The sequence below is a fragment of the Salarias fasciatus genome, chromosome 16 (assembly GCF_902148845.1).
Source record: "Salarias fasciatus chromosome 16, fSalaFa1.1, whole genome shotgun sequence".
NCBI lineage: Eukaryota > Metazoa > Chordata > Actinopteri > Blenniiformes > Blenniidae > Salarias > Salarias fasciatus.
The window spans coordinates 22,883,415-22,907,895 of NC_043760.1; the positions used below are offsets into that span (position 1 = coordinate 22,883,415).

General features: G+C 46.0%; 1 protein-coding gene across 1 annotated transcript in view; it reads right to left on the reverse strand.

Moving 5' to 3' along the window:
* Positions 1–362: 362 nt before the first annotated feature.
* lrp2a (low density lipoprotein receptor-related protein 2a) overlaps positions 363–24,481 on the reverse strand; it is a 41,938-nt gene continuing 17,819 nt past the window's right edge. The window contains exons 28-79 of the mRNA XM_030111155.1: positions 23,939–24,150; positions 23,644–23,828; positions 23,343–23,571; positions 23,003–23,180; positions 22,723–22,851; positions 21,833–21,999; positions 21,572–21,715; positions 21,354–21,463; positions 20,844–21,021; positions 20,528–20,741; positions 20,187–20,426; positions 19,817–20,005; positions 18,202–19,134; positions 17,776–17,941; positions 17,494–17,652; positions 17,095–17,384; positions 16,804–17,004; positions 16,100–16,342; positions 15,878–16,003; positions 15,079–15,198; positions 14,361–14,492; positions 13,537–13,738; positions 13,161–13,456; positions 12,390–13,056; positions 12,045–12,215; positions 11,744–11,967; positions 11,493–11,670; positions 10,098–10,294; positions 9,746–9,991; positions 9,478–9,606; positions 7,711–7,830; positions 6,889–7,005; positions 6,525–6,641; positions 6,241–6,378; positions 5,989–6,111; positions 5,706–5,834; positions 5,225–5,356; positions 4,997–5,128; positions 4,771–4,914; positions 4,506–4,671; positions 4,283–4,411; positions 3,945–4,168; positions 3,375–3,554; positions 2,597–2,716; positions 2,321–2,411; positions 2,089–2,156; positions 1,570–1,687; positions 1,360–1,480; positions 1,095–1,202; positions 816–932; positions 658–729; positions 363–571 (exon numbers count right to left, since the gene is read on the reverse strand). Of these exons, the coding sequence (XP_029967015.1) occupies positions 401–571; positions 658–729; positions 816–932; positions 1,095–1,202; positions 1,360–1,480; positions 1,570–1,687; positions 2,089–2,156; positions 2,321–2,411; positions 2,597–2,716; positions 3,375–3,554; positions 3,945–4,168; positions 4,283–4,411; positions 4,506–4,671; positions 4,771–4,914; positions 4,997–5,128; positions 5,225–5,356; positions 5,706–5,834; positions 5,989–6,111; positions 6,241–6,378; positions 6,525–6,641; positions 6,889–7,005; positions 7,711–7,830; positions 9,478–9,606; positions 9,746–9,991; positions 10,098–10,294; positions 11,493–11,670; positions 11,744–11,967; positions 12,045–12,215; positions 12,390–13,056; positions 13,161–13,456; positions 13,537–13,738; positions 14,361–14,492; positions 15,079–15,198; positions 15,878–16,003; positions 16,100–16,342; positions 16,804–17,004; positions 17,095–17,384; positions 17,494–17,652; positions 17,776–17,941; positions 18,202–19,134; positions 19,817–20,005; positions 20,187–20,426; positions 20,528–20,741; positions 20,844–21,021; positions 21,354–21,463; positions 21,572–21,715; positions 21,833–21,999; positions 22,723–22,851; positions 23,003–23,180; positions 23,343–23,571; positions 23,644–23,828; positions 23,939–24,150 (9,692 nt within the window). The 3' untranslated portion in view covers positions 363–400. The remainder of the gene's footprint in view (positions 572–657; positions 730–815; positions 933–1,094; positions 1,203–1,359; positions 1,481–1,569; positions 1,688–2,088; positions 2,157–2,320; positions 2,412–2,596; positions 2,717–3,374; positions 3,555–3,944; positions 4,169–4,282; positions 4,412–4,505; positions 4,672–4,770; positions 4,915–4,996; positions 5,129–5,224; positions 5,357–5,705; positions 5,835–5,988; positions 6,112–6,240; positions 6,379–6,524; positions 6,642–6,888; positions 7,006–7,710; positions 7,831–9,477; positions 9,607–9,745; positions 9,992–10,097; positions 10,295–11,492; positions 11,671–11,743; positions 11,968–12,044; positions 12,216–12,389; positions 13,057–13,160; positions 13,457–13,536; positions 13,739–14,360; positions 14,493–15,078; positions 15,199–15,877; positions 16,004–16,099; positions 16,343–16,803; positions 17,005–17,094; positions 17,385–17,493; positions 17,653–17,775; positions 17,942–18,201; positions 19,135–19,816; positions 20,006–20,186; positions 20,427–20,527; positions 20,742–20,843; positions 21,022–21,353; positions 21,464–21,571; positions 21,716–21,832; positions 22,000–22,722; positions 22,852–23,002; positions 23,181–23,342; positions 23,572–23,643; positions 23,829–23,938; positions 24,151–24,481) is intronic.

The following is a 24,481-nucleotide window of genomic DNA, read 5'->3' on the forward strand; positions in this document are numbered from 1 at the left end:
TTCGATCATATAAGTACTGTACATTCAGACTGCAGCTCACCTTTTATATCGTGTTATATTGTGTTTATGTAGAACTATTAAGGATCTATTTCAGAAATATTTCTGACAAAATTTTACTGTTCAAATTTACAAATATACAACATATTTATTAACATTTCTATCAGCAGCTTCAGTGCAAAGATATACATATTGTACATCAGAGTAAAGAAAAAAAAAAACAGCAACACAAGAATTGGCATAAGAAATGTCAGAAGGCATCATGAGAGGACTTCTTTCTTCGCTCTATAGAAATGTCCTAAAACAATTTTGAGTTTTTGTACACAGGCTGCATAAAAAAATAAATTCTGTGCAAAGTGTGTTTGTTTTTTTTTCCATTTCCGTCTATGAGAGAGAGGGGACGTTATACGTCGCTGTCCTCTTTGACAAGGTTGGCCGTGTCTTTGAAGCTGTCCTCCGTGGGCGAGAAGGTGCTGGGACGATCCCGCTTCTGAGGTTTGGCAGCGGGCGCGAACGGAGAGGGCTCGGGGGCAGAGGGGTCCTCGCTACTTCCTGCTGGCTTCTCATCCTTCATCTATCAAAAGAGATTTTTTTAAAAAAAAAACAGGACACTTTAACTTTCTGTTTTCTGGGCTGTTTTTTTTTCTTCAAATTGTGTACCTCTGAGTATGAAGGGTTTTCAAATGTGGTGCTCGGCTTTAGCTTCCGTTTGAAGAGGCTCCACTTTGACTCCTGCAGACAAACACAGTTTGGTGCGGAGTCAGACATTCATCCGGTTTACGTTCTGCACGGTGATATCATGAATGTGGGACATCCACCTGAACAGGTTTGGCGTTGGCTGAAGACGTGTTCACGACGCCTCCGCTGGGATCGCCGCGGTACGCCGGGTTCACAAAGTTGTTCTCCAGCTGCTCGCCACTTACGTTCACTGTTACCTGGTCGAAAGAACAAACGTTTAAAGTCTCACGTGAATCAAAAGTGACAATTTGAAGGGTGATAAAAATATCCAGGAGCTTCAAATGGTTGGTTAATGTGGGGTGTGTGTGGGAAGGAGTTTAGGAGCCACTGTGCTAGAGAATTCATTCATTCATGTGTACCTGTGTGGCATGGATGACAGCTGGATCACCCGACACTGGAGCAGTGGCATAGAGCGGGTTTTCAAATGTGATTGGCTGCCTCCCGGCTTCCATGGCGAAGTTATCGTCCTGCGGTGGAACCATTCCGCATTAATCAAGTTTCACACAGGATGCTCTACACGGTGTTGAGATTCTTACTACGGAGGCTTGTTTGCACAAGAGTGAGACAAAATCGCTGACATGACACTTCAAATGTCCCGGGGAGATGATTAACTGTAGGACTCACCATCTGCATGGCCGTGTCGATGAAAGACACTCCAATGTGCGACGGTCCAAGATCGACATTATCGCCCGACCGAAACGTCACCCCGTTCCCCGTGTCAGCAGATTTCACCAGGCTGCTGAGGCTGCACACAAAACAAACAAAAAAAAAAGCTCCAATCTCTAATCTGAATATTCCAGGTTACGCTTCAGCTCTGCATGGAGGTACCGTTACCTGGGCAGTTTGGGCATGGAGGGGATGAACGAGCCCGTCCGTTTGTAGTTGAGGAAAACCCCGACTGCCAAAGCTCCGGTGATGAGGATGATGATGACAGCCAGCAGGACGGCCACGGCTGCACGAAACAGCCACACACAGATCATTAACGCCTCTTCTCACTATTTTTGCTGATCCAGTCCATTACTGCTGATGACTTTTGGAAAACAAACCTATTTACCACGGTTAAACCTTTACCAGTTACGAGTTATTTATTAAAGAATCACAAGGTTTCGACCCTTCGGCATCTGCTGAATCAGACCGGCGCAATCTTTAGGTGGACAAATTACAAGCATGGCCTCCTTCAGCTGAAGCAACACCAGCAGCTCAAGGGTGTAAAGCGTAACGCAGCTCCAACATGCCAAGCATTATATCTGTGAAGGACTCCCACAGGTTCTTGGGGAGTCATTGTGGGCATAGATATCATATATTAGGAAATAGGAATGAAAAGGAGTTCACACAGTCGACAAATCAATGTACCTGTTCCTGCTGGCGCTCCTCTGGACTTCCCCATCTCACAGTAGCTGCCCGCATAGCCGTATGGACATCTACACAGTCGTGATAAAGCAGGAAAAAAAATGACTACAGCTTAAAGAAAACAAACTCTTGGAAGTGCGTCTAAAAGGTGTGGATACCAAACATATCAAACAATACAGAGCGTGAGTGATGAAGAATATTTAATGGGTACGGATGGTGCCTGAAGTTAACTCACTTGCATTTTGGCAGACCCCCTTCATCAGTGTAGCAGGTTCCACCATTCATGCATCTACATGCAAGGGGCATTGCAACAGGAGCCTCAATGGCTGCAGGAGCAAAAGCCAGGCATACACAGGATCAGCAATGAACCAAACACACCACCTTCTCACAAGAACCACGCCGGAGCAGCCAGGCACATGGGAAAATGGATTTATGACAGGCAAAATGGGAGGCCACATCACAACGAACACGAGAGTATAAGCAGTGCGTAACCGTTGCTCCTGCCGTTTACCTGCGTCACATTCGTTCGAGTCAAACGCCACCAGAGAGGAGCCCTGCGGACAGGCGCAGGTGTACCCGCCCGGCCGCAGAAGACAGAGGTGACTGCACACATTCTTGCAAGGGTTGGGCACTGGGAAGGAAACAACAATGACTCATGATCAGAAGAGAAACAGTCAGTTCCGGTAGATCTGCTAATCAGCAGAACATCCTGTAAACACAGGCTGGATCGGCTCCAGCACCCAACAGAATAATTAAAACCTCTGTGGCTTCACCGCTCTAACCTCTGAGCTACTACAGATCTTCTTCACATGAAACAAGCATTCGTTGTGTTTTTTTCACGCTGGGATAACTTCCCGGAAATTATATAATTATGCAGAATAGCCTCCACATGGCCGATTCTGTGAGGAAATGTGTGTGAATTTTATGTTTCCTGTATATTTTTTACCACGAAAATGTATGTAAATCACAAGCAGCGTTGAAGTTGTTGCAGTTTTCAGATTACCACTAGATGTCACTAAACCTCACACAGCTTTGAAGAGGCACAAGTGAGGACTCCCTCCTTTCTGTTGTTTCACACACTTGATCATGCGCTAATAAAATGAATCGATCCCAAAACAACTTGTTTTTCCATGAATAAGACCATTTATGTTTCTAATCAATCAAATATATTTTGTAAAGATCATATCAGCGGTGACTTTAAGCCCCTGCACTGTGAGCTGCTGAGCCGGATTTAGACTTGTGGAGATTTAACAAGCACATTTATTACATGAATGGCTCTGAGTTCTGACCTGACTGGTTGTGTCGGTGCTCCTGGTAAATACGGACTTGGGTCAGCCAGGGATTGATGGTGAGAACTTTGACTTTGCTTCCTTGCCCAAACTTGTTTGTCCTCCACACCTCGCCTTTGTCTTTCGACGTCCAGTACACATGGCCCTCAAAGATATCCAGGCTGTACGGGTGTCCAATGTCTGAAAGAGAAGGAAAACTTTAATCTTAAAAGTAATTTAGATTTTTCTGGTTATGGTTTATTTATTTCATTTTCCCAAGTTTTATGAATGACTCATACAATCCCAGGCTATAATTTCCTGCTCTGTTGTGAATCTATCTGTGATTGCAGTAGTGCAGAGGAGAAGCACAGGTGAAAAATGTCAGTATAAACAAGCTACGTAAATTGTAGAAATGGCTGCACACACACATGCAGACACAGATTCAGAGTTATGAGCAACATCTTGCAGCTCTTACACACCTCTACGGCAGAAATCACACACACAGATTCTGTGAGAAGAACTAAAAGCTTCATGAAGATGTTTTTTTTTTTTTTCTTTTATAAAGACTAAAGCTAGTTTGAGTGTGTTCACCTCCTGATATGACAATCTTCCTGTCTGTGCCGTCCGGCTTCATGGACTCAATGATGTTTTCTTTGGAGTCACACCAGTAGACCCTGTCTCCGTTGAGATAGTCCACAGTCAGACCAGTAGGCCAGCCCAGGTCCTCCTCTTGGACCAGAGCTTTTCTGTGCTGACCGTCCATCCATGCAGACTCTATTCTGGGTTTCCGGCCCCAGTCTGTCCAGTACATCATCCTGCAGCAGGAACAATCACAATGAAAGGTTTGTTCTGAGTGGAGACGATTCCACACAGTGTATTTGAGTCAATGGTGCAACCAATGTGTCTCTTTTCAAATCAAGGCCTCATACCCCAGCGATGGATTCACTACAATAGCAGCAGGCTGGTCGAGGTCAGTGTGGATCAACCACTTTCTGTATCGTCCATCCAGTTTTGCCACTTCGATTCTATTGGTTCCTGAATCTGTCCAGTAAATGTGCCTGCAAGAGTAAAACCACAAAGGAAATGTGGACCCAACTGCGAGAGAACACTGCAGTACAGATGTAAAGTTTCAATCCGGGTAAATTAGCCTACCTGCCGACCCAGTCCACGGCAATACCATCAGGATTGGCGATGTAGCGTAAGTTCAGATCCACCTCTTTCACCGGGTTGTTGCCAAAGTCGTTGAATGTGGTCATATAGGCACGTTTGATGGAGCCAAACTGAGAGCCGCGACCCAAAACTGTCCAGTAAACAACACCTACAAAAACCACAGGAAACATTATCCACCTTCAAATGTGTTGTTGATCTCATATCGACGGAGGCAAACGGCACTGAAAGCATAAAGTGTCAGTCTTACTGAGGCCTTCACCCTCCGGATCCCACAGGTAGTCCAAGGCTTGGATGTGCTCGCTGTTGTCCACGTAGTCTGAGTACTGCTCAGAGGACAGGTTGAAGCGTCGGATCCGTACGTTGTCGGGCAAAAGCAGCACTGGCGGATTTCCTGTGCAGAGTTTGGGGTTTTTGGGTGTTAATTAGAGAAAAGGGAAACATTTGTGGAGGATCTTCTCTGGTGGAGTGAATACCTTGAGCAGCACACTCGGTCCCATGCGGCTCACCAAAAGAGAGAAAACCCTCGGCGCAGAAACACTCATAGCTGCCCTTTGTGTTCTTACAATCCTGAGGACACGTCCCATAGACCTCACACTCATTCACGTCTGTCCTCAGAGGAATAAGAAATGGGAAGAAAACATATGAATCGAATGGAGAGGAACACTTGGGTGTCAGACTGCAATTAGGATGTTTCGTTTTACCTTCACAGGTGTGTCTTTCTGTTGCTTTGGGCTTATAACCGGGTCTGCAGGAGCAGAGGAAGCCTCCCTCTGTGAGGTCTGTGCAGTTGTGTTCACATACATTGGCACTGCATGTGTGCCCACTGCCGTGGTCTGGAATACATGGATTGTTTATGAAAATAAATAAATAAATAAATAAATAAATAAATGAATAAATAAATAAATAAATAAAATAAAATAAAATAACTTTTTTCATTCTGTCAGGGAGAGTCAAGCTTCAGTAACTGAAATATTCCAATATTGGTATGATGATACTTAATAAAATCCACAAAACATGACAATTAAACAGTCTCATATAAGTGTGAATGTGTTTTGGCAAAATAAATACCACAGAACCAAATATCATCAAGCTGCATCTACAGTTTTCTGGAACAATACTGGATACCAATTGAGGTGAGTTTGCAATTAATATGGGAATATGGAATTAATTCACGTTACTTACGGCAGCCAAGCTCATCGGACTGATCGCCACAGTCGTCATAATCGTCACAGGCGTACTGCAGCGGGATGCACTGTCCGTTCCCACATTTGTACTCATCCTCTGTACAGGGGCCATGTGAGGGGCTTAGACCTGCATGTTGAGAAAAAGATAAACTCAAGGGAAGCTGTGGACATGTCTTATGTGGAAAAAAAACATTCAATCTTGGCATCTCAATTAATAAATATAAACTACAGCAGCATCTCAATATGGGCTGGAGAACTTCTGTGACATAAAGCAGCCGTACAGTTTTCCTGTCGCTCGTCGGAGCCGTCGCCGCAGTCGTCCACAGAGTTACACAGCTCGTGGCTGTAGATGCAGCGGTTGTTGTCGCAGCGGAAACGGAAAGGGGTTTCACACTGGATGTCCACTGTAACACAATCGATTAACAGAATCAGCAATTCAGAGGTCAAACCTTAACGCCGCTCACATCAGACGAAAAATGATTTTGACAAAGTGTGATTAAGACTGTGAAAAAATATCAAGTGTGAGTGTTTACGGCAGAGGTGAAGCTCCTCGTCCGAGCCGTCTCTGCAGTCATCGTCTCCATCACACTTCCACTGAGGCTGAACACAAACGTGGTTCTTGCACTCAAACAGAAAGGGGGGGCAGTACGTGCCGTTGGGAAACCGGGTGGCTGAAAGTCAAAAATATTCCATCAAACTGATAGAAATGAATGAATCTCAGTAAAGTAAAGCTTCAGATGGGCAAACATAGACATACAAACATTCAGTTATGTTACCAAAGAGGGTCAAAGGAAGCCACATGAGAAGAGACACTCACGACAAGACGTCTCATCCGTGTAGTCCAGACAGTCAGCGTTGCCGTCACATTTGAAACGCTCAGCGATGCAGTGTCCACTGCCGCACTGGAAGTATCCAGGATGACATGTTCGCAACTCTGCAGCAACAAATGGAAAAGGAATTTATTTGCTTTATTCTGTATTACCATCAATATGAAATATCCAGTGAGACCTGAATCTTCAATCAGCAGCAGACTGAAAATAGTTCTCTTGAACAAACATCTGTTGGTGGTCCCAGCTGTCTATACTTCAAAACTAGACGTTTTATTGCTCTTTTGTCTAATGCAGCCCTCCGTTACCCACAAACACCCAGATCCTGAGCCAAAACAAAGAGCCTCCACTTACCACAGTCCCTTTCATCCGAGTTGTCCTCACAGTCGTTGTCATGGTCACAGACCCAACGGTCGGGAATGCAGCGCAGATTATCACAGCGAAACTCGCTCTCCGTGCATGCGCGTGGCGCTGAGGGGAGGCAGGGAGACGGGATTCAAACAAAACAAATGCAGAACTTCATTTCACCGTCACTAGAAAGGCTCACATTGATCAAAAAACGCCAGAAATTTCCTTTTTCTTAGTCTGATCTGCTTGGAAAAATTCCTAAGACTTGTAAAAATAACAATCTGTGACATTTTCTTCTGTGTAAACCCATTCTACAGTCTGCGATGTTACCCTTCAACAAGCCCACCAGTTCAAAGGAAACAAAGCGGATTGTCATCGGGAGCGCAGCAGCATGGGAGGCTGTCCCACTATGATTTAACGTCACCATTTTCTGCTTTTGAGAAGCAGCATTATCCCTATTAGCTGGCATGTTCTCAGACGTGTTTAAATTCCCCGGTTCAAGGGGTGACAGACTCCTTTACTCCCTTTTCTCGACACACCGAGGACAGCCTGTTTCTCCAGCGGCTGATAACGCTACCTCTCTCACCACTCCGCTGTCGGCAAAAGTGTTGAGCCTCTTACAAAACCTCCCCAGCTGTCTGATAAAATGATAGCAGGGCTATTCTTTGCCGTCAACACTCCTTTCCCATCTGGAGGATTCACAATGGCGCAGCTACAGCGAAATCCCACAGTAAATCTATTCAAGGAGACACTTAGAGAGTGTCAAAGCGGCGCTCCTGAACACAGTGGAAAGATGTGTGTTGATGGAAAGCGGCAAGCGCCACTTACTGCAGCTGCGCTCGTCGGAGTTGTCCCCGCAGTCATTGTCCCCGTCGCAGCTCCATCGCAGCGGGATGCAGCGGTGGTTGTCACAGCGGAAGTCTCCGTTCGGATCGCAGGTCACCTCATCTGGGAGCAACAGAGCAGGAAAGTTGAGTCATTTCGCTCACCAAAAAAATTACACATTTACTGACTCACAAATTCATTTATCCCCCATCTGCAAATGCACCCGCCCATCCTGGACAGACTGCGAGTCCGTCACAGCGTGAACATGAGCGGCCAGACCGTCACAGACACTCATAATAAGACCTGCGGGCAGTTTTAGACTCAGCAATTAATGTCAAATGTATATCATGAACTCGGTCCCCAGGGAAATCAAACAATGGCTCCCAAGATTGGAACTGAGAGCTGTGACGAGAGAGACGACTGAACACTGCACCTTGTAAATCCATGTAACTACAGTGAAATATAACTCTGCATAAAAAAAAAAGTTTCAAAATATGAACTGGGACTTTTTTTTAAGATGAGGGGAAGCTAGTTTGAGGAAAATTAGGTTTCTTTTGTTTGTTTCGATTATTATTGCACAGCAGCCCCATTTATTTGTTTCTTAGATCAATCTAACAAAGTAATTCTACCATGGAAATTTGGTGAAATTTGAAAAATGTTTGTTGATGTTAAATACGCATTTAAAAAAAAGAAAATTATGACTTTCGGCTCCACTTCAGCACAAAGCAATTGTGATAAATTCTTGAAAATGCAATTTAGGCATTCCACTCATAGTTTTTGTTGCTCTTGAAAAGATTGAAAACTGAAATTGATAAAGTTACGTAATGTCTTATACAACTATCATCCAGGAATGACACGAGATGAGGTTATCATGCGGGTGAATTTATCAGTAACTGTGTGACATGATGAGGGATTTCAGTGCCTTTAAGTAATAATGAAAAAGTCAGTTTAAAATGAAAAGAACATCTTGTTTTTTAATTAAACTGCAAAAAAAAGAAAGACGCTGAGGGAGGAAAGAAGCATGCCAAAGACAGATGGGTGACCTCTTTCCATGCCAGTATGTGTCTGTGGAGGATAAGGCTGCAGGAGACGAGAAGCACAGAAGGGAGAGGAATGAAGCAGAGCTGGCCTGAGCCGTCTCTACCACACAGTGCTGGGGGTCAAAGATAGCACGGTGTTAGTTAGTCCTGCCCTCAGAGCCCTCCACCTGGCCCATCTGCTACATTCTTACAGGAAGATTAGCACAGATCTTCCCTCCTTCGCAGGCATGGCACTAATGGAGTGAGGGCCTCCGATAAGAGACGGGAGGGCCGCGGCAAGTGTGTTTGGATCGCGGAAAGTACAAAGAGATTTGTGTGAACCCTGCCCCCACGCAAGGACAGAGCAACAACACACACACACACACACACTCACACACTCACATACACACACATGTATGTGGACTCATTCCAATGGACAGCTCATAAATCTGAAGCGTTTTCGGGGAGAGGTAAGCGGTGGGGGAGGGTGAGCGGTGAGACGCTCTCCATCAGCATCTCCCACTACCACACTGGGCAGTGTTCCACAGGAGGCTGAGGCCTTGGCTAATTGCCCTTCACTCACTTCACGAGCAAACATGCAGTTTCCATCCTGTGATTTAGAAATTTTCCAGGACTATAAAAAAGCCACATTGAGATTTGGACAGTGGATTTGATAGAAGAATGTTCAAATTGCTGCTGCTGTGAGACGCGACCGAGATTTCAGTCAGAGAAATGGATGGTCAAGACTCACCGCAGCCCTGCTCATCACTGTTGTCTCTGCAGTCGTTGTGGCCATTGCAAACCGACCACAGAGGCACGCAGCGGTAGTTTGCCTTGCAGCTGAATTCTGTGTGGTTGTCACATCGATATGCCGGCCCCACTGTGGATCAGAGACCAAGATCGTCAAGAAACATAAATAAACTGTGAATATGTACGAGCGTTGACATTTAAAATGTATCCTCATGACTACTTTTATCCTAATGTGCTCACAATCACAAAAAAAACTGGATAATACTCACTGCACTCCTCTAAAGGCTCATCAGAGTTGTCGCCGCAGTCATCATCAACGTCACACTTCCAGCTTTGCGGGATGCACCGTCCATTGCGGCATTTGAATTGTCCGGGCCGACAGGTCCTGGAGGAGCAGTGGGAAGGGTCTTCGTCCGACTGATCCCCGCAGTCGTCCTCACCGTCACACTGCCAGGACTCAGGGATGCATCGCTTATTGGCACACTGCCACTGGTGGGCTTCGCACTGGTGTGTAGCTGCAAGGAAAACAAGCCACTCAGTTGGCAGAAATATAGTTTACCCATAAAGAGGCAAACCATAAACACAACATCTAAACAACACCAAATGAAGAACTGAACGCACCACACAGCACAGCGTCTTCGTCAGAGCCGTCGTGACAGTCCCGGTTGCTGTTACAGAGGAAATGTGGACTGGTGCAGTTTCCATCACTGCACTGAAACTGGCCGAGCCGGCAGTGTCGAGGCGGACAGGTGGAAGGCTCATCTGAGCCGTCTCTGCAGTCGCTCTGACCGTCGCATTTCCACCAGATCGGAATACATCTGTCAAAGCAGAAGCAGGGCAAGTTTACAAGAGTTTTCATGGAGTAAGTAAATGCTTGTAATTAAGTAGCATTTAATCTTTAATTCACATTCACTACATCATCATTCATTTAGAACATTACAGTCCTGGATCATTGACCTTTGACTGTGATGGTTGACTGGACAAACAGTTTGGTACATCCTGAGAAAACAGAGCCGGCGAACTCGGTAACACAAAAACTCCTGGACGTCCATGAAAGAAAACAGCGGCGGATGATGGAAGAATCTTTCCCATGGTGAAGAGAAAGCCCTTCACAACAGCCAACCAAGTAAAAACACTCTGCAGGAGGTAGGCGTATCAATGGCCAAGTCAACCATAAAGAGAAGACTGCATGAGGGTAGATACAGAGGGTTCACTCGCCAAGCCACTCAGGAGCCCCAAGAAAGAAAGGCTAAAAGCAAAAAAAAAAGATTTCAAAAAAAGCCAGCACGTTTCTGGAATAACACTCTTTGGACAACCAAGATGAACCTCTACCAGTTTGGACAAGGTGTGGATCAGCCTGGGATCCAAAACATACATCATCTGTAAAACATGGTCGAAGCAGCATGATGGCCTGGGTGGGCAGGCCTGGCTGCCAGTGGCACTGGGTTTACTGATGATGTGAGACAGGACAGAAGCAGCCAAATTAATTCTGAAGTGATCAGAGACTTCAGAGACCAAGTTGATTGAGCAGCATTTCATAATACAGACGACTAGTGACCGAAAACATACAGCCAAAGCAATCCAGGAGTTTATAAAGCAAAAAAAAATCAATATTCCTGATTGGCCAGGGCAGTCACCTGGGCTCAACCTCACTGAGCATGTATTTCACTTGTTAAAAATGAAACTTCAGTGATAAAGGCCCACATGCAAACAGCAAGTGAGAGCCGCTGCAGTGAAGGCCTGGCAGAGTCTTAAACAGGAGGAAGCCCAGCATCTTGTAACGCCTGAGTTCAAGACTTCAGGCAGTCATTGCCAGTAAAGGGTTTTCAGCCAAGTATTAGAAATTGACTTTTTTTTTTTTTTTTTGCTAGTTTTAAATGTTAGTTAGAAAAACTGTCTGGTATGGGATGACAACATATTTGTTCATGCTAGCTCAACTAATACATTGCACACAGTTGATTAAAATTCTGCAAATCAACAAAATAATTCACAGTGCAAAGAGAAATCTTGACAAACCGTTCGTTGTTTGCACATCTGTACTGGGTGCTGGTGCACATGGGAAGGCATCGGGTCGCACCGCCTATTTGCACAGTCAGGAAGTGGTCGGGGCATTCGCAAGTGTGCTCTCGTCCCCCGTGACGGATCAAGCACAGGTGAGAGCAGCCTCCATTGTTCACCGCGCAGGGATTGTTTACTGCCAGAGGAAGAGCCTCAGTGAGTCAAACAATATCAGCAGGTCAAACACAGGCCAGGTATTGTTTACCCACCGATGGGCTGTCTGTATGGGTGGCACACGTGGATGTCAAATGGCCTGTGTGTGGTGTTAACCAGGGCTTGACGATCAGATCCGTCGTATTTGTTGCCTTTCTCCACGGTCCGCGTGTTCCAGTCCGTCCAATACACGCTGTCCGCAAAAATAGTGATGGCGAACGGGTGCGGCAAGTTCCCATCATACACTGTGTGTCTGTGATGACCATCCAGATCAGAATATCTGAAAGAGAAAGAAAGAATTACAAATCTCTATTTTATTGTAGTTGAATTTGTGGGGACACTTCTGGGTCCACTTACTCAATATAATTAAGGTGAGCATCGGACCAGTACAACTTGTCGTTGGTGTAGTCGATCGTGATGCCATTTGGCCACTCGATCTTTGTGGTGATGATGGCTGTTTTGTTGGTTCCATCCATCCCAACACGACCTATGAAGGCTTTATCTCCCCAGTCAGTCCAGTAAACATACCTAAAAGGGAGCAAAGATTTTGTGGATCACACCAGAACTTCCTGGAAAACATATGTCAGAACCTAGCAATCTTGAAGAAATGCGTTAAATTAAATATATTCAAACAAGGACAAGTCATGAAAAAATACTATCCTAAATAAGTCATATATATCGATATATATATGACATCCTCACCCATATTTGGGATGCAGCACGATTCCTCTGGGGTTTTCGAAGCAGTATGTGTTGTTGGCGTCCACGCAGTGTTCAGCCAGCTTCCTGACAAAGCGGCCATCAAGTTCGGAGACTTTGAGGCAATCCAGGAAGCTGTCCACCCAGTAGAGTTTTCTGGCTATCCAGTCGACTGCCAGGCCCTCCCCGTGCAGGACTCCGTTGACTACCACCTCCCTGCTACTGCCGTTAAAGAACATCCTCTCAATCACCCTGCGGCTCACATCGACCCAATACAGGCGCTTGTCCACGCGGTCGAAGTCCAAGGCCACCACGCTGGTGAGGCCCTGCAGGATGAGCGAGTACGCCTGCCCGTCCGTCGACAGGTTCCTCAGGTAGTAGCGGTTGCTGAAGATGAGGTACGGCGAGATGTTGCTGTTCTGACGGCAGCTGCGGCCGTCTGGCTCCCTGAGGAATCCCGGGGCGCACTTGCACACGTAGGAGCCCAGGGTGTTTTCGCAGACCTGACTGCACACGCTGGGCGTCTCGGCGCACTCGTTGACGTCGTCGCACGTTTTGCCGTCGGACATGAGGCGGTAGCCGGGCCGGCAGGTGCAGATGAAGCTCGTGGGCGTGTCGGTGCAGTTGTGATCGCAGTGGTGAATGGTTGGGTCGGTACATTCATTAATGCCTATGGTCAAGAAAATCAGACAGAAGCATGATTGATTTCTTTTCACTTAGATAAATTCAAAAGTAAATTAAATTCTAAAGCATTGGCAGAAGCTTGCTACTCACCACATCCTTTCTCGTCGCTGTTGTCAGAGCAGTCGTCACTCCTGTCGCACACCTCCCTCTGGGGAATGCAGTGTCCATTGTCACATCTGAACTCACCGGGGGGGCACGTGGGCGCCGGAGTGTGACACATGTGCTCCAGCTCGTCGGAGTCGTCCCCACAGTCGTTGTCGCCGTCGCACACGAAATCGTGGGACACGCAGCGGCCGTTCTGACAGGTGAACTGGTGCTGAGGGCAGGGCTGGTAGACGCAGCCCTGCTCATCGCTGCTGTCTCCGCAGTCATTGCGTCGATCACATCTGATTTTAGAAGAACACCAGAAATGAACTAAAATTACAAACATTCCTTATGATAGTAGCAGTATTTTTTTTTCTCTCACCTGTAGGAACTGCGTATGCAGAGGCCATTACTGCAGGTGAACTCATTGACGCCACAAGATCTGCGTGTGCAGTTCTGACGCTCGTCGAGAGCGTCGGCACAGTCTGCGTCCCCGTCACACACCCAGTCACGAGGAATGCATTTCCGCTGGGGTGGCTGGTTGTTCACACATGTGAACTCTGCACTGGAACACGTGCGATTGGCTGGAATGAAAAAAACAAATACAAGCAGTTAAAAAAAAAACAATGGTGATGACCCAAAGTCAACCTACATATTTTGGGAATTCCAAACATTCCAAACTGTATTTCAAAACATGCAGCCATGACTACAAATTCTTGATCTGCCTAATGTGATTGATTCGCATTGTTTGAAGTGAGCCTCCTACAGAGGCTCAGGCAGTGCTGCCGTCTTTTGCTTCAGGCTTCTTATTTTTGAAGCTCACACTGGTGAAATATAAGAATCTTGATCCACCCTGAGCCAGGAAGCCAGAGTAAAGAGGCCTGCAGAAAGTAACGAGTGAGGCAGGAGAAATTAGGAATGTCAGCTTCTTGGACCGGAGACCTTCTACAGGAGACTAAAGATGCTGAATACAGGCAGCCAAAGTCTCCCCTACAACACTTCTCACTGGTGGTGTGCCTAAATCAGTCAGCGCAGCGAACAACAACAAGACAAGGAGAGCAGGAGGGGGCAAAGCTGGGGAGCGGCGGAGAGCAAGAAGATGCCTTCAAGTGGGGGTGGAGTGGGGGATGACGAAGTGAGGGGAAGCACAATGATGTTGCAAAGAGACAAACAGAAATGCCTAAAGGATAAAAGATGAATGCATACCACAGTTGTGCCTTTGGTCTTCGTCACTCATGTCACCGCAGTCATTGTCGCCATCGCAGATCCAGGATGAGGCAATGCACCTGCCGTCATCACAGCGGAACTGGTCCGGGTTGCAGGTTCTGATCAGCGTGGCTGCAGAGACAAACCGCACCAGACACACTGCCGCAAACTGTAGATGATGAAGACGTAGGAATGCAACAATGCGACTGCATACTGTACTGCTTTAGGCCCAATGGCGGTAACTGATTTCATAACAATGTTTTTTAATTGCTGTAATTGCCAATTACCCCCGGTCCTTCCCCTCGCCGCTTCTCACTTAATAAGGAAGCCACAATACAACAGTAGCAAAGCTTTTAAAATAGTCATGGCAACTCCACATTCCCATGCATGGTGAGTTATTTAAACAAAAGCCAAAGTGAGGCTCTGTAACCCCTGGTGGACAAAGGGAGGGGGAGGTGCCATTTGTCGGAGGACATTGAGGGGCGTCACCGCAGAGGAATGCAGCACACAATAGGAGGCCTGACTGACCACATCGTCAACAAAGAAATACACCACTGACTCGCACTCTCCGCTACATCACTCACAGAATTCTCTCACAGATGCAGACTGGCAGACAGACACGGACGCACAATGACAGAGCAGCTGATAATGGGGTGGGGGCAGACGCACAAAACCAAAAAGTCCCTTTCGGGGGGTGGGAGGGTGGCGTGGCACTCACTGCAGGAGAGGGGTTCATCAGAGCCGTCGGCGCAGTCCGCCCCTCCATCGCAGTACCAGTGGCCGGGGATGCAGCGACCGCTGGAGCATCGGAACTCAGTCTGCGAACACGTGGATGCAGCTGTGTGGAAGGAGAAGAGAAACATGAAATCAGCTGGATCCTGTGATACATTCAGCCGACTCCTGAAACATGTAACATCAAAGACTGAAGTATTTACCCCCAAAGAGGAGCATATGGTACCCAGGAGTGGGTACAATCAATCTTCAATAATGCCTAAAATATTGATAAATATAACTGAACAAGTTCAAAATATTTTTAGCATCTATTTGTAGCATTAGCTATTAGCAGAGCAGACTCCCATTGCACCAGATGTGGAATTATTTGTCTCAGTTTGGCCTGGAAAACTCTTGGAAAAGAAGAAAAAAATTACACTGGACATTTCAGTGTATTAACAATTTGGTAAAAAAAAAAAAAAGCATCTTGAGAAATAACGGTGACCCTACAGCATTCTGTGTATACATTCAGGTGAGCTGTTGTTTTAGCTGTGATAAAGTAGAACCTGAAAAACCCTTGTCTCATTAGCAGGTGTAGAATCTGGAAAGCTCCAGAATCACATAAACGATTTATTCTTTTTTTGTTTTGATTTAAAGAAATCTAGCGATAATCTTTATTTATCTATCAGTACTTGCTCTAAAAAGTATGTGCAAAAATCACAGACTCAAGAATCAATCAAGACCTTCACAGACTAAAAAACTGAAGCAGCACAGTTGGAGGCCGAAAAAAAAGACAGTATGCTCACCACAGTGTGTCGGACTCTCATCACTCATATCCCCGCAGTCGTTGTCCCCATCACACAAGTATGAACGTGGGATACAAATATTGGTCGATTGGCATTTTGTGTGCTCCGGCTGGCACGTCCTCTCCGCTAAAATAATCACAAATCAAAGCAGTTTTACTACAAATCATAAACACTGTGAGGAGCGAGAGCATTTCGTTCATTTCCCCCCGTGGCGACACTCACGGCAGTTCTGCTCATCGGAGGTGCCGTTGTCGTAGCAGTTGTTGATTCCATTGCAAACGTACTCTTTGGCAACGCAGCGCCCATTATTGCAGGTGAATTCTGTGTTGGGGTCACAAGGTCTGAAGAGACAGGCCACTTCATCACTGTTATCGCCGCAGTCGTCGTAGTGGTCGCAGCGGTAGTGGTAGGGCACACATCGGCCATTGCCACAAGTGAACACGGTGGGCTCACAGGTGTGGAAAGCTGCCAATTGATATGAGAACATTTCAGAGATCGAGGCAAAACACACTCAGAGTGCCTGTCTACTAAAGCAGTGAATGCTATTTTTTACCTGACAAGGCAATAAAGGATGACAGCAACTGTGGTGCTGCATGCGAAGATAAGCACATTGATTCAGGTGTTAGTGTCGATTTGTGCGATTGGTTAGAGAGGAGAACTGCCGTTAACGCAATCACAAAGAGAAAAGAATACACACCAGCATAGCTGAAGATTGGTTTATGTCCTGAAAAAGAAATGTGTTCATGCAAAGCAGAAAGCAGTGTGTTAGTATTCGTGAAGGGATAAAGCCTCACAGAAATACAGAAGAGAGAAGATGTCTCAGTCATTCAGGTAGGATGGAAAAAGGATCAATGAGCACCACTTTGACTGGGGAAATTTTGGGAAGAGAAGCAATTTAAATTCAAGTTTCCTGAAGAACAGCCTACCACAGACTCTCTCCAACTCATCGCTGCCATCTCCACAGTCGTTGTCATTGTCACATTTCCACTGGGCTCGAATACAGCGTCCATTCAAACAGGTGAACTGGCCTGGCTGGCAGCGAGTCCCGTTATCAGGGATGCAGTGCTTGTTGTCGGCCAGGTACCAGCGGCCCTCTGATGGACACTGGCACTCTGCCCCATTCGGCCCTAGCAACAAGAATAATGCAAAATAGTATCTAATTTCTTTGAATCATCAATATTTGCATGATAATAAAACAACAATGAGGACATTTGTACCTGGGGTACAGATGTGGCTGCAGCCACCATTGAACTGCTGGCAGGGACTGTCGCACTGCTGCTGCTTCCTGCTGGCCAAAACATGGATGTCCATTGGTCGGGATGGAAGGTTCTGGATCATGACCGTCTGGTCAGAGCCGTCATGCTTGTTGGCTCGATAGATGCTGCGCGTGTTCCAGTCGGTCCAATAAATGAACTGGCCGAACATGGTCATGGCGAAGGGGTAAATGGCCGTGCTGACAATGACCTCGCGGTTGGATCCCGTGAGAGAGGATCGCTCAATCTTTTGTCTGATAATAGAGAAAAGTAAAGATAATCGGAATGACTTCAACAAAAAAGAAGATGTAATTAAAAACACTTTCTAGTAATAGAATTTTTTTTATTGGGGGGGGATCTTACAAGCTGGCATCTGCCCAATAAAGTCTCTCCTCTTCATAGTCCAGGGTCAGGCCGTTTGGCCAGACGAGACTGCTGTTCACAATCTCTGTCCTGAAGTTTCCACCTAAAGTGCCTCGCTCAATCTTTGCATGAGTTCCCCAATCGGTCCAATACATGTATCTGCAGGACAAAGACAAGTTTATCAAAAAATGAATGAATAAATAAATAAATAAATAAATAAATAAATAAATAAATAAATAAATAAATGTTTATGTGCATGAACCAACAATATGTGAGTCTCACCCCCTGCAGGGATCCAGCATGATGGCTCTCGGCCTGGACACATGAGCAATAAAGGTTCTTTGAGTACCGTCTACAGACATGGAGCTGATACTCTGGTTGACATAATCGCTGTAGTAAATTCTTCTGTTTATCCAGTCGTAAGCGATGCCATCAGGAGCCCCGAGATCTATCAAAGTCAAAACCACAAAATCACTCCATCTATTCATTGTTTTCCATACCTGCTTCATCCAGAATGAGGTGGGAGAAGCCAGGGTGAAAGGAAGGTCATCAAACCATAACAGGGCTAACACATTCACCGGCTATGCTCTCATCTATTCACACTGACGTTCAGGCTCACTGATTAATCTGTCTTTGGACTGTAGGAGAATAGTGAGGATGCTTAGAAAAAAATAACATTTCCATTAGAAATAACAGTTTTAACCATACCTGAAGCCACTTCAACAGGGGCAGAGGAGGGAGAGGATAAGCTGATGTAGCTGATCTTGCTGGCTCCGGCCCCTGAGCTCTGTGTGAAGTAAACCCTCCTGTCTGAGATGTCAAAGTCCAGGGCCACCGAGGTACGGGGAACGTTGATGACAGGGAAGGGGACAGCATGGTCATCGGGGTCCAGACGCAAACTGCGCACTGTGCTCTCGGTAGTATAGATAAGGTAATCATCCCTGGAGACCACACAGGTCTCGTTATCTGCTCCAAGATTCCCAAAAGCACAACTGCACTTTTTATTCTGTGTGCCTGAGCCAGAATCGGGGAGGGCGAAGCAGAAGTGGGCACAACCTCCATTTGCCTCCAAGCAAGGGTTATGATTGAGCTCCTGCACGCCGGTAGGCTGGGTGCGCTGGTCGAAGATAGTAACGTCCCGCAGCATGTTGATGTTGTCTCTGATCACAGCAGGCTGCTCTGCATTGCCAGGCTCTTTGCTAGCTTGAAACACCTTCTTAAGGTTCCTGTCCACCCATATTATACTGCTCTCAAACACTGTGATCCCGTATGGCGTCGGGTAGCGGCTGCCATATCTGATAATCTCCGTCTCTCCGCCTCGAGGGTTCACTCGTGCAATCATGTCCAGCGAGTCGTCGACCCAGTAGACGTAGCCTGTGTGCCAGTCCAGAGCGAGGCCTCGTGGGGTGATAATCCCTGATGACACCAAAACTGTGCGATTGGTCCCGTCCAAAAGGGCACGCTCAATTTTGGGGTTTTGACCATAATCAGCCCAGAACAAGTATCTGTTTCGGGGGTCCACTATAATGTGCCGTGGCATGTCCACCTGGGTCTTCAGCAGCACCCGGCGAAAAGTCGTGTTCAGCCGAATCACCTCAACATAGGTCTCCGTCAGGAAGGCGTTGGTGAAATACAAATTCCCTGAGGACAAAATACAATGAGGTCTGCATTAAGAGACACATAAAGTAGTATTTTGGTGGTCAAGCAGTAAAACAAATACTAAGGTAAACCAGCAAGGAAGATGACTGTGCTAATTCCAGTAATTCAGGTAGGATGGAAAAAGGATCAATGAGCATCACTTTGACAGGGGAAATTCTGGGATCCAGTCATTAGCAAAATAGCATCATCTGCATTAAAAAGATTGTCAGTAGTCTACTGTTTAAAGTTGTATAGCTGTAGCAGAATCAGAAGTGAAGGGTTTCCTCTTCTCATGCTTTGTGTTTTTCACAGTTTAGTGAACAGTGTAGGGTCGATCTTCCTGCTTTGCATCTGAACTACTTTTAATAAGGGAAAAAAATATCCAATTAATGAGAAAAAAGGGAGCGAACAATCACTTTAAAATCCGGCAATAAAATTTGCTGGTGCAATATGAGGATAAGGTTGTTTTGGATCACTTTAAAATTAACAAATCACTGAGAAGTGGGTGTGAAAAAAAGGAATAAGGGTTAGTTTATATAGGAAAGATTCTATATGAATTAAAAGTATCGCTTGGGTTAAACACTGGGAAACTAAACAGAGGTCTACGAAATACCCAAAAATCACTGCTGTATATGTAACGCAGGTTACAAATGAGTAATTTGCTTAAATTAAGACAATAGCATACCTGCAGCCCAATCTACTGCAATGCCTCGAATCCCATTCCGTCCTATTCCAGATGTTACAATGGCACGTAATCCTGAGCCATCTGGCTTGATCCGTCTGACCCCGTTCTGTATTGCCACAGTGCTGCTGAAGTCACACCAGTAGATGAAGCCAGAAGCCATGTGCACATCAATGTGTAATGCATTACGGCCTGCAAGAGGATAACCCGGTCATTAAGACGACCACAAGGATCAAATCATAAGCAGCTGATGTATGTCGACTTAGTCATTCATCTGGGTCTCAGATTTCTGAGGTTCCCCTTTTAAAAAAAAAAACGGTTACACATGAAATATAACAACCTGCTGGGTAAACAATGTGTTTGAACCACTGACCTCTACCAGCCACGGGCACCATTGCTTCAGAGTGGTCTGATCCTTCAAGACTGAAGCCTTTAATGGCAGACAGAGTGGAGATGACCGCATAGGACTGGTAGGGCGCGCAGGTCCTGTTGTCTGCATTAAGTTTAAAACCCGTGGCACACGCACAGGTGAACACGCCCTGCGGCCGAGGCAGGCAGAGGTGCTCACATATCCCCGCGTTGTTGCTGCAGCCATTGGATGTACCGGCAGACGCTGCATTCGCAGAGAAAATACAGTGAGACAAAAACAAGCCCAACGGGCAGGGAACGTGAACTGTGCACTTTCAGACAACTGTGTGCGCTTGTTTCACTCACTCTCTCTGAAATGAACTTTTAGCACTCTGAGCCCAGACACATTGTCCCGCAGCACAACTCTGTTGGCTCCTGTGGATTTGTCCACACGCTCGATCACTTCGAAGTCACGGTCAGTGAAGTAGAGGAAGTTCTGATAGACGGCCACTCCCCAGGGATGAGACAGGCCCGCTACGACGGTGATACGGTTACTCCCATCTGGATCGCCACGCTCGATCTGTGGCACATCATTCACAAAACAACATCGGATGTAATTTTACACTTTTAGCATTCATTTTTTTAGCAGTTGTCAGAAAAGCTGACGGAACGAAGCCCCCACCGTGCCAGTGCTTGTGACCGCCCAGTAAAGCTTGTTCTCCTGGATGTCCACGGTGAGGAATTCGATGTGGTCCAGGTTGTTGGTGAACAGGATGACAGGGTTCGAGCCATCCATATCTGCAGAGGCCACCTTGGCAGAGATGCCGCTCTCTGTTCCCTGGTCCGTCCAGTACAGTTTGCTGAAGAACACGTCAGATTGCAGGCCAGTGTTTGAGTTTCATACATTAGCTTAAGTCACCTATATACAATGTTTGTGTTGTTTCAAAAAGTCTAACATGTTCTAGCCCAATAAGCCCATATTGTTTTATTCCAAGCACAATGAGGTGAAACTTAGACTGGTCTTTGTTTTCCTGACTGTGCATTGCTGGGATTTTAGAGTGGCGTGTGGTATTCAGTAACACTGGTCAAGCTCTCTCTAGAGGCCGGGAGCAGATGGCGACGAGGAGGCTGTTGGAGCTCAGTAGCTGTAAGGTTGAGTACCCGTGCCAGGCCTGTGTTAAATGGGGCTTACCCACGTGCTGGGTCCACTGCAATGCCAACAGGGCTGCCGGCGCCAGTTGGAGAGCCGTTATTCGTGATTAGAGTTTTCCGGTACTGTACCTCCCCTCTTAGCTTTAATACCTGGCCAAATATAAACAGGTACAATTACTGCCGTGTCATTTGTGTTGCGACACCGCCTTTGATTACACAAATACTGCACGTGCCGGATATGGGTGCTGTTTGTCTCACCTCAATGGACTGTGTGGTGGGATTGGTGTAGTACAGGTTCTGTGTGATCCAGTCCAAAGCCAGACCAACAGGGGAACCGAGAATGGCTGCCGGGGCAAACTCGGTCCTATTAGTACCATCTGAATTCACTTTGTGAATTTCACCCTGTGTGGGACAAAAAGAGAACAAAGTGTTCCGGTGTGCTTATTTTGCTGTTTTAGAGTTTTTAGTTAAACTTTTATGCGTGTGGAATAGGTGTAGCATCACTTCACTTTCACTTACTGGATGCTCCACCCAGTAGATGGCATGCTCGCTGTCATCGAAGTCAACGTCATAGCCATTTTGAAGCCCAGCGACAGGAACCATAGCATCATTGCTTTTGTCGTCAGGGTTTAAGGAAATACCGTAGATGATGCTGTCTCTTACAACCACCAGGAAAGGGTCTTCAACTGTAAGTTTAGGGAAAAGATTAAAATCTTTTAATGTATGTTTAAAATTTAACAAATGACATTGAAATAAAGCTGAAAAGTCATATATTCTGAAACGTGAAATTGGTCTATGTATGGTTTTATAGGTATAACAGTTTCTTTTAGTGTATGTTTTGTGGTGGAAATTAGGGAACTGAGGTAAAGATCCTTGATCTATAAAGGGGATTGACTGGTGAAAGCTGGTTCCACAAACTGATTTGCTTTGTCATCACAGATTAGAATCAATGAAGGGTTGTAGGGCATTTTCATTCTTGGATAATCGTTGGCCTCAGGGGGAGGCTGTGTTCTGCTTGGTTTGAATAGGCTGAAACCTGAGATGAGTTAAGCTGTTGACCCAAGCCGGACTTCTCGGACTTTGAATTAAAGGTCCCTTGTCTTCTTAGGACCTTGAAAGGCACACTTTTATGATTCTCAGTATTTATGACTGGAACAGCAGTTTACAAGAGAATCTAAATATGAGACTGTTGACAAGCACCTCGATCAATACCACAAACTTAAAGTTTGCAAAGGTTTCCCCCTGTAGAAGCACTGAGATGTCCCTGCCTGTATGCAGGAACTATAAATTCTACTGTCACAGTATTTAAAAAGAACCACTTGGCATCAACTTATCTGCATCTGACCTGACTTCCTTTTTCATCAAGCTCAGTGGTGAGTGTTATCCTTTATTTGGCAGGGGGGGCATACCTCTGGTACAGGTGATTTGGTCTGCTGCCAGTGTCCAGCCCGAGGGGCAGGCGCATGAGTAGTACCTTGGTCCCACAGCAGAAAGCAGGCAGATATGAGAACATGGACTCCTCAAGCAGTGATTTTCCCCTACAAATTGCCAAAGCACGCATGCACATCCAGGCAGACATGCACACCACCAAAGAATCAGCAGGGTAACACACGCAAGTACATCATGTCCAATACATGTCCACTTTTTTCCTTTTTCTTTTTTAAATCATGCTCATAATGTTAGTCATACCTGCGGGCTGCCTGGCTGGGTGGACTGCCACCAGACCCATGGGCTGAGGGAGGTTGAACAGCATCACTGTCTGGTTCTCCCCATGCCACTTATGTGCTCGCATCACACGGTTGATGTATCTGTCGGTCCAATACACAAAATCCTCAAAAATGGTAATTGCGTGGGGATGTTGCAGTACCTTTCCACAGAAAATAGCAAAAGAAAAAAAAAAGTCTTACACATGTTATTTGTAAGGAAAACGATTGTGCACTCTCCCCCCCTTAGTTAAATAATATATCTACTCTAGAAATTGTTAGGAAAATGGATCAGCAGTATAAAATCTGCCAACTCATACACTCACCAGATCACTGGCCAACACTTGCTTCCTGTTATTGCCATTATAGTCGCAGTAGTCAATGAAGTCCAGGTAAGCATCAGCAAAGTACAACAGATTGTTTGGATAATCAATGGTGAGACCATTGGGCCAGTACAGTTTGCTGCTAATGATAATAGTCCTCAGTTTCCCATCCATGCTGGCCCTCTCAATACGGGGGTTTCTCCCCCAGTCGGTCCAGAACATCAGGTGAGCGCTGCAAGACAAATTCCATTTTAACAGATGAAGAATTCAACACCCACACCCAAAAAGCAAGAATGGTCCTGACCTGTCTCGTGGGTCCAGCACCAGGCCTCGAGGATTGGTGACATTTTCACTAATCAATACAGTCCGATGGGAGCCGTCCAGTTTTGACACTTCAATCGTCTCCAGGACATAATCAGTCCAATACAAGTTCCTGCCTACCCAGTCCACAGCGAGACTCTCTGTCACAGTCACTCCACTGTCAAAAATCTGTTCACAAAACAATTGTCCTTAGGTCAATAACAGCATGAAAAATGACATTACTCAAAACAAACGGCGAAAAATATCTTCATTGACAAAATGGGACAAACCAAACTCACCACTGTCCTGTCGCTGCCGTTCTTGTGAGAACTCCAGATTCGGTCCTGGCTCGTATCAGACCAGTACACCCTGTCAGCGACGGAGTCGAAATCTACGGCCACAATGTTGCGTCCGTCTCTAACGAGTGACCGGACAACATTAGGCTGAGCGGTAATGTCATCCTGCACAATTTGATTCCGACTGGCCACAAGCAGGAATGCCTGACGGGAATCTGTAAACACAAATCAAACCTCGGTTATCTGTTTTTCATCAGCATTCTCATGCAAATTGGAGCACTTATCAGCTTTTGCATGTTGACCAAGACTCCACAGAGAGACTATTAAATAAACCCTACTCCAGTGGCAATCCTTTGGGAATGCACTTTTGTCCGGATAATGTCCTATTGTATTGCCCAGCCTTTCAGTGGGTTATCTGTGCGGGAGAGGAGCTCATGTCAGGCACACTCCCCATAAACAGCCCTTTGTTGGTGAATATGTCCTAATTACAGCAGTGATGGCCAGTGAGTGACATATATGTTAGTGGTCTTATCTTACGAAATCAGA